Here is a 15,477-nt window from a genome sequence, read left to right as displayed (position 1 = left end):
CCGCACATTGCAAATCAAATCAAATCAAATTGGTCAAATACACATGGTTAGTAGACGTTAATGCGAGTGTAGCGAATTGCTTGTGCTCCTAGTTCCGACCGTGAAGTAATATCTAACAAGTAATGTAACAATTTCACAACTACCTTTTACACACAAGTGTAAAGGAATGAATACGAATATGTGCATATAAATATATGAATGAGCGATGGCCGAACGGCATAGGCAAGATGCAGTAGATGGTATAGAGTACAGTATATACATATGAGATGAGTAATGTAGGCTATGTAAACATTATATAAAGTGGCATTGTTTAAGTGACGAGTGATACATTTATTACATCGATATTTGATGCATTCATTCTATTTTATGACTGAAAATATTGCAAGTAGAATGCCACAATGATGCAACACGGATGGCAACTCAACGGCTGTAGTGTAGTTCTACTGTAGTGTAGTTCTTCTGTAGTGTAGTTCTACTGTAAAGTATTTAAACTGGAACAACCATTTCAGTCATGGAGTCATTATATCCAAGTATCAGATAAATAGTTTAGAAAAATTTATTTTATTTTTCTGTAACATTCAAAGTCAGCAGGCTTTGTATTCTTGAGACCTTAGTCACTCCAAAAGTGAACAACCCACCTGGGAAAACCTCCCCCAAACAGAGTGAGATGGAGGACATTCATCAACTGCCTATGAGCTTCAGTCAAGTAAGTCCCATTAAATCCTCAGAGGTACACCAAGATAGAAGCATCTTATACACTTATTTTCTCTGATCTGCAACTATTCTGTTGTGTACATAGAACTTTACTGCTCTCCAGTCCCTGTTTACTAGCGCTTGGCCAGAAGCAGCAATGCATTTCTCACAGTCTTGTTTTCCAGGCGTTTTTCCCATTCGGATAAAATTCATCAAGGAATCTTCAACTGCATCCACCTCTATTGTCGACCAAAACCTTTTTGTTCCTTTGGCACCTTTGGAAAGAGATGACATTATGAATGACTACATTAAATAAAGGTTGGGTACAATACAGTATGTGTTCATCTCTGTATTAACTCTACAAGTTTGCAGCTGTATCTGCAGAGTGTGTTGAGGTTAAACTAACAATCCCAACTAAATAACTACATAGATAAGGATGTGAGAGAAGAATGTGCAATGCTGACATCAAGGCAGACTCAATCTGTATGGAATCTAAGCCCATCAAATTGTTTGCAATGTAAACCTTCTAATAAAAGCAATACTTATTAAATTAAGTTCCCTCCCCCAGGAAAAACAATGTAAAGTGTGGTAATCCTTCTGTGTTATCATCTATCCTGACACACTAGTTCAGATCTAACGTCTTGACTTGTGTCCAATCCAAACTAATCCGTTCTGTACTGGCATGGTTGGAAATACACCAACTGATGAAGACAGGATTGATCTGGACCAGCACTGTACTATACGTTGACACTACAGAGTGAAAATGCACTGACTGAAGACAGCAGGAAACAGTCTAACCATGTGAGCCTCTCTTTTGTCCCAGCTTTCCCTTGGTCATTGGCTGTTTGGCCCGAATCGCTGACATCTCTCCTGGAAAACATCAGTGGAAAACATGTATTTTTCGAAAAGGACATTGTAATTAAGAATATGTCCATATCTATGTAAGGTATAGGCATACCGGTCAGATTTTCTTCATAGGATTTTTCAGACGACTCCTCTCTCTCAGAGTCGTTCTCTGATGCACAATCAGTGGCTGCAGCATCAATTTCTTCAGACATAACAGTTTGTAAAAGACAATAAAAACAAAAGCAAATTGCAGCAAGTTAAATCAGTGCACAAGAAATTAGAGTCAGCATTTTTTGCCAGAGTGAAAATGCACTGACTGAAGACAGCAGGAAACAGTCTAACCATGTGAGCCTCTCTTTTGTCCCAGCTTTCCCTTGGTCATTGGCTGTTTGGCCCGAATCGCTGACATCTCTCCTGGAAAACATCAGTGGAAAACATGTATTTTTCGAAAAGGACATTGTAATTAAGAATACATCCATATCTATGTAAGGTATAGGCATACCGGTCAGATTTTCTTCATAGGATTTTTCAGATGACTCCTCTCTCTCAGAGTCGTTCTCTGATGAACAAGAGTCTGCAGCCTCATTATTTTCAGCCATGCTTTTTTCTAAAAGATGGCCAAAAGAAGAATGCTAAATTGAGGCAAGCTAAATCTGCGCAAAACAAAAGCTTTGTTTTTATTGTCAGTGTAAACTTTTTGCCATTAAACTAAACACTGGGGGTAAACTTACCACTGGGACTGATGGTTATTTGATCCAGACTTTTCCCCTTGAACTCTGCCAATCTGCCCTGTTCACATGCCATCAGTATTTTACTTATTTTGGCCAACTGAAACGTTCCCTCTGGAAGACGGTAGAACTTTCGATGAATCCGAATGTCGTGACCCAAGAAGTCAGCAAACTGGTCCTGTTCTGTATCATTGAGATTTAACACTCTGGAGAGGGTGGCAACCTGTTTTCGTAGTTTAGTTGATGACAATGCTTCAGGTAACTTGGCACCACATTGTTTGGCATAGGCGCGGATGCAGTCATTCCCCCGAAAATGTGTATCATATCCTGGCCTGGCAAATAAGTCGATATTTCCTTCGCTCACTCCACATGAGCACCGCTCTTTGATAAGCAGCTCTAAAGATTCCACCATCACTGGAGTAAGGATTACAGGCACCTTCCTGCCACGCTTCCCACAGGTTTCAATGCGTTCAAAATGCGCACAGAGGAGTCTCTCAACCTCTGTTAGCGCCACTGCAACATCTTTGTTAAGTGGGGATTTGTCCCTGGAGTGAAATGTTGCCACAGACATCTTTGACACCTCTCCCTCTCTTTTCCTGTTGAAGATAATCATCTGAGGCAGTATCACTTTTGCTAGATTGCTCCATTTTCCTGAGGTTTTCTCATCGCACAGTTGGTTGTAGTATTGTTTCTGCTTTTCATCTAAGTACATGTGTATTTTTTTAACGTCATCTGCTAATGGAATAAGCTGCGGTGTGTTCCATTTCTTCTGTTCAAGTGTACGATATGCAGCAGAAGAGATCATTTCATTACAGCGAAGACGGTAGATGCCTTGGAAGTCTCGGACAAGCTTCAACTTTTCTTCATTCTGGGTAATAAGAACTTCACCCTCCATGATGTCTGCAATTTTCTGGATGCTTTGCCCAAGCTTTGTCGCCAGGGTTGCTTTTTCGAATTTGTTTGTCTTTTCATCATAGCCAGTCACTTCTTTGACAGCTTTTATGATGTGTTGGAAGTGTTTTGGGTTGATATAATCCTTCATCTTTTTCAGTGGTGTCACCTTTCTACCTTTAATCACAAGTCTCCCTAGTTCTCGCAAAGTTTGACGAATGTGCTGGTGTTGTGAGGGGTTCTCCCCTTTCTTGTTGTACATTTTTTCACCCAATGCCAAGATGTATCTGTCTTGTTTTACTGCATGGGCTACATCATCTTGAGCCATGTTACTCACAAGTTTCCATACCTTTTCACTCACTCCTTTAGCAACCGGTTGAGCATTAGCACAGAGCGCCTGTATTCTGGTTTTGCCAGGCATCTCCTTTCGAACGTGTTGTGCTAGTGTGCACCTTGCCACATGCCTCCACATAGATTTGCGTTTAAAGAGCCCATGGCAGGCAAAACAATGCTGATAGTCCTGGTGATTGGTCTTGTCATTACTTGTTTGTTTACATGGTACCAAAACCCCCTTTCCTTCTTTAAGTGCCTGAATGTTGTGTGCCCGATTCCCCTTCTTGCGAAGAAGATTCAGCTGAAGTCTCCTAGCTTTTGATCTCTTTGCAAACCGAAGTGCAGTAGCTACTTCTATTTCATCCCCATGTTTACGTTGTAAATGACGGGCAATTTTGGATTGCGGTTGCTCGCAAAACAGACAGAAGTGCTTTTTTTGGTGGTACTTTTTGGATCCATCTAATTCTGAGACATTCATTACAAGCAATGATTCACTGCTAGTGTTTGACATTGGGGAACTAGTACATCTCTTATAAGTATTTGCATATTGATTCTTTCTCTTGAGTTCTGTTTCTTCATTTGAGCTGTTTTCTTCTGAGGAACTTCTGCATCTCTTGCTAGTCTTCTTGTAGGGATTCCTTCTCTTGACTCCTGCTATTTTATCTGAACTGTCTCCCTCTGAGACTAAATCAACGTGTTTACTGCTGTCCACCCTTGTCTTTGGTTCTGAAAAATCATCAGAATTGTCTTCCTCTGATGATTCTGATGGCCCTGGGACATAATCACCTTCACTGTTGTCAATGCTGGTTATTGAGTCATCAGTCTTGTATCCAAGCATAGCTTTGGTCAACTTGTATTGAAGAAAAAAATTATATTGGATAACTAGACAGATTACAAAGTATTTGGACACCGGCACATTTTGATTAGTTACGACTGTGCTCCTCTACTTGTTTATGTTATAATACTATGAATATGGGATGAAAGTGCAGACTTGCCCATCTTTGATTTACAAAGCTGATTCACAAGAACTTACAGTATGTCTGGTGTTGAATGACACTTTAACTTACGTATATACTGTCTGTTCTGATCAACGGTGGTGCATCATCCAACACAATGACTATCGACCCAGAAGTACTGGCAGCCTCAGAGGTACTGGCAGCTTCGGTGTCTGACATCTAAGGATACAATAAAATGATATTAGTCATGTGCAAATTAGTCAATAGGATATGATAACGATTCAACCATCCCCAGTATCCTCATTCTAAACAACTGACAAACCTGCGCTTCGGGATTTATCTTTTCCTTTTCAAATCTGGCCTCACAAGTTGAACTATGCTTCTTTAGATGTTCCATGCGCCTTCTTAGCCTCGGCAGTGCCTTTGTAAAGGAAGACAAAAAGAATAGTTGAGACTTAATAGAATGACAAGATTGCTCGGCACACAACAGGGGATGGGCTGGGGGACACCAATGACTGTTATCATTGACTAATAGAGGTCCAACAAACATCTATTACAATTTCTGTTTTTTAAAACTACTTTCAAGGGTAAAAAAGCAAGTATAAGCATAACATAAGCACATTCTGCAAGTTCCTGCATGCAACTAAAGCTGAATCTGCTTTTATGGATGGACTAAAAGAGAATCAGTATGAGTGGTTTGGCTAAAGCAAGGCAAGCGTACTCTAAATACTAGGCAAATCAGAAAACATACCGCATTGGTTACTTTGTAGGTTCCTGGACTCTTATCTTCCATTATGTTTTCGATCTTAAAAAATGTGTGTAAGAAATAGGGATTTGGTTAAAGAATCTGCCAATATATGTATATATTTTTTCAAGACAGTGAATTGTCACAGTCCTACCAAAATGGACACTTTCCACAACCCTTATTCTTGTTGTGGTGTTTCACTCTTTTATGTGCAAAAAAAAAAGAACTAGGAACCCTACCACGCCCCTCCCCCCACCCAAACTAATGTCCATGGTTTTCAATAAAAAAAATCTGGTCACTTATTTCTTAATTAGTTTAACATATTTCTTATTTTCATCTGAATTATTTCAATGTAAAAAACGGTATTTGGGTAAGAAAGGGCTATAAAAAACGGGCGCAACTTCAATACATGAATTTAATGAGGGGGTTTAAATATTTTAACACACATACAGGCTTATGACTTGACAAAACAGATGAAAAGGAACTGGCTTTTCTTGCTAGCTTGTTACACTATAGCAATATTATTTTCCAATGCATGTAACATTGTGTTAACCACAATCATGTATTCTAAATCATAGACACGTTTACCAATTATGCTAAACTTATTAGCTAGCTTGCAACCATAGCTAGCATATTTCTTTTTTTAACTACCGGTAGCATGGGTAGCATGCTAACCGTTAGCTACCACGCTAACAGTTAGCTAGCACACTAACCGTTAGCAAGCCACAAATAACTATAAGGTAGAAACATGCAAAGTAACAATTGCACATTAATGAATTGTTTGGATAAACCTGCCAATTTCAATGTCATGACGCAGTATATCTGACACAATGCGGCTTTCAGACATCGTCAATGCATGTTGGATTCCACCGAAAGATATACATGACTGACATTAATTCATTAAAAATAAAGACAACGAGAACATGCATTGCTTGTCAATACACCAAATACAATTTTAGCTAAAATATTGGTTAACAGTTTAGTTAATAGCTTACCTTCTTGCATGAATGCAAACATCTGCAACCATCCTCCTCTTCCTTAACACGTGCTGCACAGCTACTCCAGTGGTGATCACGCTCAGGCAGGGACAGGTTTGCCAGGTCAATTTCAATTTTCTATGAGTCTGCTCAAAACCAGCCTTCAAAACCCACCTTCACTAGCACAATTTTAGCAGAATACAGGGAAATTAATGATTTTTTAAAATGCCATGTTGGTAACGTTGCAATATACAACTTCCACCTAGCGACCAAAACCTTTCACCTGCCACAAAGTTTTAAAAGTACAACAATAAACCACAAAATAGTGTACATGGCAACCTTGAGCAGAGATTTATGCTGCAACATGGGGGAGGGGGAACTGTATATTTTATTATTATAATATTTTTATTAACAACACATCGATACAGGAAGTACATATGGGAACACAAGTATATATAAATAATATACAAAGGACGGGGGAGGGGGGGGACTGTGTTGACCTATAAAACCTTTGATAGTTTGGTACTGTTGTGCACTTTGCAGTGGGGGAGGGGCAGGACCTCAAGCGGAAATTATGGCCAGTAGATATGCATAACAATGATTCCATCAGCCCAGATTTCTGAATATGTCTGCAATGTTATTACTGTTAGCCACATTTCCTTAGACAATTTGGGTTTGTAGCTTACACAATCAGTATCAGTGAGGTGTTAAGTGCAGCTACTTGAATGGTCTGTACATGAAAGATGGAGTGGTGGATATGTACATTTTTCACTGGGGAGACTTGCTGACACAAAAGTAGCTTATGGCAGGTTAAGATTCGATCTAGCAACCTAACCCATCAGCAATCAGATTAATTACCTGCCCACAGACCACTCAAACAGCCTACTGATATTAACAGCCATCTCTCACTATAGGCACTCAGCTACTCTCACAATCTCTCTTTCTCTCTTATAACAGGCCTTTTTTTAATCATATTTGCATTTATCTTCCACTAGATCCCTGGTTTCACAATGTGGAATAAAATTTAATGATAATACGTGATTTCAGGTTTGTACTGCTGTGAAGACGTAGGCCTTTACATCAGCATTGATCTCTTTGCAAAAAGCCTCAAGAAAACTCATAATAACATTGGGTAGCTGATGGGTAGCTGATGTTCATATCTTAAAGGACAAGTCCCTATAAGCCTTTGTCAGGAATCAGGACTGGGTTAATAAAGCCAACGCAACTGCATGTTTTACAAATGGTAGGCTATCAAATGTTAGGCCTAGTTATAAAATGACATTATAGGCCAACATTGTACACTATAGGCCTATTTCTTTTCCGGGTAGGAGAAGGTCTATTGCAGACTTGCCTAGTGCGGCAAAATGGCCGAAACATGGCCTGGTCATGGATGAAAAGCACATTTTCAAACTGGGGTAGAACTGAGGGAATATAAGGCAGACCCCAGGATTTCAGCTTCCTGTGTTAGCTGTTGTAATCCTCTTGCTTAGTATATTTGTAGAAAGCCTCACCCCAACAGAGAGTTATGGGGAGGGAGGTATAATCAAAATGTCTGCTTAATGCTTTTGAGGGAGCAGCAGAAAAGTGTACCCAACCTGGGGTACAACTTGCTAGAATTGGTAGTTGAAGCAGTAGTAGTAGCCATGTAATGGCAGCAGTGTTGTAGTTGAGTCACAAAAGCATAAGTCCGAGTCAATTCACAAGACCCTATGGCTACTCTGAGTTGAGTCAAAGTCACCAATGTTGGAGTCAGGAGTCGAGTCACAAGTCCCTATGGCTGAAATCAGAGTCCCACTGTTTGGTCCAAGAGTTCAAGTCTAAGACAATGGGTCCATATTAACTTAATATTAAGTTATTAACCCAGTCAGATATTGGCAGGAGGAATTTGATCAATCATTTTTCATATCCCCTTTCTTTCTGTGCCAACAAATGTTTATATGCTACAGGTAAACCAGATTGTCAGCTAGCTAGCTAATTAGGTAACATGTTGAACATGGTGTGGCTGCACAGCTTCTTCATATTTGATGTAGTCTAAATAGAAACTGAAAGACACAGACAGACATATACACCTCTATAAACTATACTGAAGTCAGATATTAGTGTGTATGTGCACATTCTGTGGAGGTCAACTAGATCTGTTAAAAGGTCTACAGCAACAACACATTTTATGTTTGTGTTAGAGAGCACATAACATGCCTATCTGAATTTAACTTAATCATTTGAAATCACATATTTCAATGTTAAGCTTTGATTTGTAACATATTAACTGTTTTTCAGTGCATAGTAGTCTACAAGAGTCTGTAGAACAGGCTCATATTAGTGGTACAGTTGAGTGAGAATTCCAGCCAGCAGTTGAAATTTTGATACATTGTATGACACGCCCTACACTACAGCCAATCATTGAGCAGCCTCCCATCCCCTTCTCTGCTCCCATCCCCCTCTCCTTTACCAGGTCATATGCTGTATATTAAGGCCACATATAAGTATTAATGAACAAACAGCTATAGACAGTACTGAAGTCAGATATTAGTGGCTAATGTTAACATTCTGTGGTCAACTGCTCCTAGATCTGTTAAAAGGTCTACAGCAACAACACATTTTATGTTTGTGTTAGAGAGCACATAACATGCCTATCTGAATTTAACTTTAGCATTTGAAATCACAAATTTCAATGTTAAGCTTTGATTTGTAACATATTAACTGTTTTTCAGTGCATAGTAGTCTACAAGAGTCTGTAGAACAGGTTCATATTAGTGGTACAGTTGAGTGAGAATTCCAGCCAGCAGTTGAAATCCACCCACAACCACAAAGTCATATACACTGCTCAAAAAAATAAAGGGAACACTAAAATAACACATCCTAGATCTGAATGAATGAAATATTCTTATTAAATACTTTTTTTCTTTACATAGTTAAATGTGCTGACAACAAAATCACACAAAAATGGTCAATGGAAATCAAATTTATCAACCCATGGAGGTCTGGATTTGGAGTCACACTCAAAATTAAAGTGGAAAACCACAATACAGGCTGATCCAACTTTGATGTAATGTCCTTAAAACAAGTCAAAATGAGGCTCAGTAGTGTGTGTGGCCTCCACGTGCCTGTATGACCTTCCTACAACGCCTGGGCATGCTCCTGATGAGGTGGCGGATGGTCTCCTGAGGGATCTCCTCCCAGACCTGGACTAAAGCATCCGCCAACTCCTGGACAGTCTGTGGTGCAACGTGGCGTTGGTGGATGGAGCGAGACATGATGTCCCAGATGTGCTCAATTGGATTCAGGTCTGGGGAACGGGCGGGCCAGTCCATAGCATCAATGCCTTCCTCTTGCAGGAACTGCTGACACACTCCAGCCACATGAGGTCTAGCATTGTCTTGCATTAGGAGGAACCCAGGGCCAACAGCACCAGCATATGGTCTCACAAGGGGTCTGAGGATCTCATCTCGGTACCTAATGGCAGTCAGGCTACCTCTGGCGAGCACATGGAGGGCTGTGTGGCCCCCCAAAGAAATGCCACCCCACACCATGACTGACCCACCGCCAAACCGGTCATGCTGGAGGATGTTGCAGGCAGCAGAACGTTCTCCACAGCGTCTCCAGACTCTGTCACGTCTGTCACATGTGCTCAGTGTGAACCTGCTTTCATCTGTGAAGAGCACTGGGCGCCAGTGGCAAATTTGCCAATCTTGGTGTTCTCTGGCAAATGCCAAACGTCCTGCACGGTGTTGGGCTGTAAGCACAACCCCCACCTGTGGACGTCGGGCCCTCATACCACCCTCATGGAGTCTGTTTCTGACCGTTTGAGCAGACACATGCACATTTGTGGCCTGCTGGAGGTCATTTTGCAGGGCTCTGGCAGTGCTCCTACTACTCCTCCTTGCACAAAGGCGGAGGTAGCGGTCCTGCTGCTGGGTTGTTGCCCTCCTACGGCCTCCTCCACGTCTCCTGATGTACTGGCCTGTCTCCTGGTAGCGCCTCCATGCTCTGGACACTACGCTGACAGACACAGCAAACCTTTTTGCCACAGCTCGCATTGATGTGCCATCCTGGATGAGCTGCACTACCTGAGCCACTTGTGTGGGTTGTAGACTCCGTCTCATGCTACCACTAGAGTGAAAGCACCGCCAGCATTCAAAAGTGAACAAAACATCACCCAGGAAGCATAGGAACTGAGAAGTGGTCTGTGGTCACCACCAGCAGAACCACTCCTTTATTGGGGGTGTCTTGCTAATTGCCTATAATTTCCACATGTTGTCTATTCCATTTGCACAACAGCATGTGAAATTTATTGTCAATCAGTGTTGCTTCCTAAGTGGACAGTTTGATTTCACAGAAGTGTGATTGACTTGGAGTTACATTGTGTTGTTTAAGTGTTCCCTTTATTTTTTTGAGCAGTGTATATTAAGGCCAAATATAAGTCTTAATGAAGAAACTGCTATAGACAATACTGAAGTAAGATATTAGTGGCTCATGTTAACATTATGTGGAGGTCAACTGATCCTAGATCTGTGACTTTAAGTGCCTAAAGCCAACTCTAATATACAGTACCAGTCAAAAGTTTGGACACACAAACTCATTTAAGGGTTTTTCTTTATTTTTACTATTTTCTACATTGTAGAATAATAGTGAAAACATCAAAACTGAGAATAATACATATGGAATCATGTTGTAACCAAAAAAGTGTTAAACAACTCAAAATATATTTTATATTTGAGATTCTTCAAACCCTTTGCCTTGATGACAGCTTTGCACACTCTTGGCATTCTCTCACCCAGCTACACCTGGAATGCTTTTCCAGCAGTCTTGAAGGAGTTCTCACATATGCTGAGTACTTGTTGGTTGCTTTTCCTTCACTCTACGGTCCAACTCATCCCAAACCATCTCAATTGGGTTGAGGTCGGCTGATTGTGGAGGCCAGGTCATCTGATGCAGCACTCCATCACTCTCCTTGGTCAAATAGCCCTTACACAGCCTGGAGGTGAGTTTTGGGTCATTGTCCTTTTGAAAAATAAATGATATCCCCACTAAGCGCAGACAAGATGGGATGGTGTATCGCTGCAGAATGCTGTGGTAGCCATGCTGGTTAAGTGTGCCTTGAATTCTAAATAAATCTCTGACAGTGTCACCAGCAAAGCACCACCACACCTCATTCTCCATGCTTCACGGTGGGAACCACACATGCATAGATAATCCGTTCACCTGCTCTGCGTCTCACAAAGACACAGTTGGACCCAAACATTTCAAATTTGGACTCATCAGACCAAAGGACAGATTTCCACCGGTCTAATGTCCATTGCTAGAGTTTCTTGGGCCAAACAAGTCTCTTCTTATTTTTGGTGTCCTTTAGTAGTGGTTTCTTTGCAGAAATTCGGCCATGAAGGCCTGATTCACGCATTCTCCTCTGAACAGTTGATGTTACTTGAACTCTGGGAAGCATTTATTTGGGCTGCAATCTGAGGCTGGTAACTCTAATGAACTCATCCTCTGCAGCAGAGGTAACTCTGGTTCTTCCTTTCCTGTGGCGGTCCTCATGAGAGCCAGTTTAATTATAGCGTTTGATGGTTTTTGTGACTGCACTTGAAGAAACTTTTAAAAAGTTATTGACATTTTCCTCATTGACTGACCTTCATGCCTTAAAGTAATGATGGACTGTTGTCTCTGTTTGCTTACTTGCGCTGTTCTTGCCATAATAGGGACTTGGTATTTTACCAAATAGAGCTATCTTCTGTATACCACCCCTACCTTGTCACAACACAACTGATTGGCTCAAACGCATTAAGAAAGAAAGAAATTCCACAAATGTACTTTTAACAAGGCACACCTGTTAATTGAAATGCATTCCAGGTGACTACCTTATGAAGCTGTCAAGAGTGTGCGAAGAGAGTGCCAAGAGTGTGCGAAGCTGTCATCAAGGCAAAGGGTGTTTACTTAAAATAATGTCAAATCTCAAATATATTTTTATTTGTTTATTAACACTTTTTTGGTTACTATGTGATTCCATATGTGTTATTTCATAGTTTTGATGTCTACAATATTATTCTACAATGTAGAAAATAGTAAAAATATAGAATCCCTTGAATGAGTATGTGTGTCCAAACATTTGACTGGTACTGTATATATATTTTGCGGTTGGCTAAAGCCTCAAGTATGAAGGTAGGGTGGCCACGCCCATCTCGTTTATGAACTTTATGGGGCCTAAGGCCATTTCTAATATATAGATGCTGCTATTGGCTCAGTATTCAAGTATGATGTCGGGAGTGCCACGTTGTGCCACCCAGTTAAGTTACAATTGTCCAGGGGCAAGCCTTCTTATATCAATGGTCTGATTAGCTCGAGACTCACATACGCATCTCCCCTCATTGCCATAGACATGTTTAAGCTATGACCCCCTAGACAAATCCCCTCAATAGCTTTGAAGACTAGAAATGTACGAATACCCTTAGTTAGATAGAATTTGTAAACGTTCCAAAAAGGGCCAAAAAAACCGGATAAAAATCTGTTTTTATAATATGTACCGGTTCATGAGGGTTGCCTAATCACACACATGACATTTTAGAAAGATGTGACCTTTTTAACCCTTTGAAACAGCCCCTATGACCCCAATTCAAGGCACTTCCGGTTGTCACAGGAAGCTGAAAATAAACACATATCCTCATTGGGGTAGGCTTTTACAGAATCCTGAGTTTCAAGTCTTCACGTTAAGAACTGACTGATTTACAGAGGGTTGAACTCAGTGTTTATACAAACTGCAGGTTGGGTATATCAAAACCACTTTTAGGGTAATTTAACCACTTCCGGTTGCTCTAGGAAGCTTAAACTCAACACAGGTAATCCTCATAGTGGCCTGATGGATTGTCATTGAAGACAGCTTGAGATGGCAATCATAACCCACATAGGCATCAGGTTGAATTTAGTGCAGCAGGCAATGTATTCCTATGGGGAGAGATGTCAATGTAAACTGTTAGAAGAAAACACCCTGTTTTCACTGTTAAGGGTTAATTCCACACTGTCAAGGTTAGGCTTGCACAGATCGGGAGGACCTTGGGAAGGTTCCTGTGATTGAATTGTGCTTCTAGCCTCAACGGTTCTGCCGCTGTCACCCAAAAGCACCTCACATTTAGGTCAGGCTTCGTTTTGGGCCTTGTGCTAAGACCTTTCTGGATGTCAATATCGTTCCCCAAAAACGTCAGAGACAGCTGCTCTTCACATATGTGGCTCTGTATATGGCCCCCAACCATAATCTGGAAATATATTAAATTCAGACTATACATGGATACATAGCACTACCTAGGTGGAACTTGTAAGTCCTCCAAAAAGAGCCAAAAAAACCGGATAAAAATCTGTTTTTATAATATGTACCGGTTCATGAGGGTTGCCTAATCACACACATGACATTTTAGAAAGATGTGACCTTTTTAACCCTTTGAAACAGCCCCTATGACCCCAATTCAAGGCACTTCCGGTTGTCACAGGAAGCTGAAAATAAACACATATCCTCATTGGGGTAGGCTTTTACAGAATCCTGAGTTTCAAGTCTTCACGTTAAGAACTGACTGATTTACAGAGGGTTGAACTCAGTGTTTATACAAACTGCAGGTTGGGTATATCAAAACCACTTTTAGGGTAATTTAACCACTTCCGGTTGCTCTAGGAAGCTTAAACTCAACACAGGTAATCCTCATAGTGGCCTGATGGATTGTCATTGAAGACAGCTTGAGATGGCAATCATAACCCACATAGGCATCAGGTTGAATTTAGTGCAGCAGGCAATGTATTCCTATGGGGAGAGATGTCAATGTAAACTGTTAGAAGAAAACACCCTGTTTTCACTGTTAAGGGTTAATTCCACACTGTCAAGGTTAGGCTTGCACAGATCGGGAGGACCTTGGGAAGGTTCCTGTGATTGAATTGTGCTTCTAGCCTCAACGGTTCTGCCGCTGTCACCCAAAAGCACCTCACATTTAGGTCAGGCTTCGTTTTGGGCCTTGTGCTAAGACCTTTCTGGATGTCAATATCGTTCCCCAAAAACGTCAGAGACAGCTGCTCTTCACATATGTGGCTCTGTATATGGCCCCCAACCATAATCTGGAAATATATTAAATTCAGACTATACATGGATACATAGCACTACCTAGGTGGAACTTGTAAGTCCTCCAAAAAGAGCCAAAAAAAACGGATAAAAATCTGTTTTTATAATATGTACCGGTTCATGAGGGTTGCCTAATCACACACATGACATTTTAGAAAGATGTGACCTTTTTAACCCTTTGAAACAGCCCCTATGACCCCAATTCAAGGCACTTCCGGTTGTCACAGGAAGCTGAAAATAAACACATATCCTCATTGGGGTAGGCTTTTACAGACTCCTGAGTTTCAAGTCTTCACGTTAAGAACTGACTGATTTACAGAGGGTTGAACTCAGTGTTTATACAAACTGCAGGTTGGGTATATCAAAACCACTTTTAGGGTAATTTAACCACTTCCGGTTGCTCTAGGAAGCTTAAACTCAACACAGGTAATCCTCATAGTGGCCTGATGGATTGTCATTGAAGACAGCTTGAGATGGCAATCATAACCCACATAGGCATCAGGTTGAATTTAGTGCAGCAGGCAATGTATTCCTATGGGGAGAGATGTCAATGTAAACTGTTAGAAGAAAACACCCTGTTTTCACTGTTAAGGGTTAATTCCACACTGTCAAGGTTAGGCTTGCACAGATCGGGAGGACCTTGGGAAGGTTCCTGTGATTGAATTGTGCTTCTAGCCTCAACGGTTCTGCCGCTGTCACCCAAAAGCACCTCACATTTAGGTCAGGCTTCGTTTTGGGCCTTGTGCTAAGACCTTTCTGGATGTCAATATCGTTCCCCAAAAACGTCAGAGACAGCTGCTCTTCACATATGTGGCTCTGTATATGGCCCCCAACCATAATCTGGAAATATATTAAATTCAGACTATACATGGATACATAGCACTACCTAGGTGGAACTTGTAAGTCCTCCAAAAAGAGCCAAAAAAACCGGATAAAAATCTGTTTTTATAATATGTACCGGTTCATGAGGGTTGCCTAATCACACACATGACATTTTAGAAAGATGTGACCTTTTTAACCCTTTGAAGCAGCCCCTATGACCCCAATTCAAGGCACTTCCGGTTGTCACAGGAAGCTGAAAATAAACACATATCCTCATTGGGGTAGGCTTTTACAGAATCCTGAGTTTCAAGTCTTCACGTTAAGAACTGACTGATTTACAGAGGGTTGAACTCAGTGTTTATACAAACTGCAGGTTGGGTATATCAAAACCACT

At 41.0% G+C, this 15,477-nt stretch overlaps 2 protein-coding genes across 3 annotated transcripts in view; one reads left to right on the top strand and one right to left on the bottom strand.

The window, feature by feature from the left end:
• The window catches only part of ror1 (receptor tyrosine kinase-like orphan receptor 1), a 246,609-nt gene that overhangs the window by 141,412 nt on the left and 89,720 nt on the right, over window positions 1-15,477 (top strand). The window lies entirely within an intron of this gene.
• Window positions 546-9,426, bottom strand: LOC139541520 (uncharacterized). Of its 2 annotated transcripts, XM_071346249.1 has the most exons (10): window positions 6,188-9,426; window positions 5,199-5,252; window positions 4,770-4,868; window positions 4,559-4,666; window positions 2,271-4,341; window positions 2,042-2,146; window positions 1,882-1,953; window positions 1,652-1,741; window positions 1,492-1,563; window positions 546-968 (listed from the first exon to the last, which is right to left on the bottom strand). In XM_071346249.1, the coding sequence occupies exons 2-10, from the start codon at window positions 5,238-5,240 to the stop codon at window positions 760-762; spliced, it is 2,868 nt and encodes a 955-aa protein (XP_071202350.1). In that variant the 5' UTR covers window positions 5,241-5,252; window positions 6,188-9,426; the 3' UTR covers window positions 546-759. The 2 variants fall into 2 exon arrangements, with proteins under 2 accessions (XP_071202350.1, XP_071202351.1); XM_071346250.1 differs by lacking the exons at window positions 1,492-1,563; window positions 1,652-1,741; window positions 2,042-2,146; window positions 2,271-4,341.

The sequence above is a fragment of the Salvelinus alpinus genome, chromosome 16 (genome assembly GCF_045679555.1).
Source record: "Salvelinus alpinus chromosome 16, SLU_Salpinus.1, whole genome shotgun sequence".
In the NCBI taxonomy this organism is placed as follows: Eukaryota; Metazoa; Chordata; class Actinopteri; order Salmoniformes; family Salmonidae; genus Salvelinus; species Salvelinus alpinus.
The sequence above is the reverse complement of the archived record's forward strand: the minus strand, read 5'-3'. Positions and strand labels throughout refer to the sequence as shown.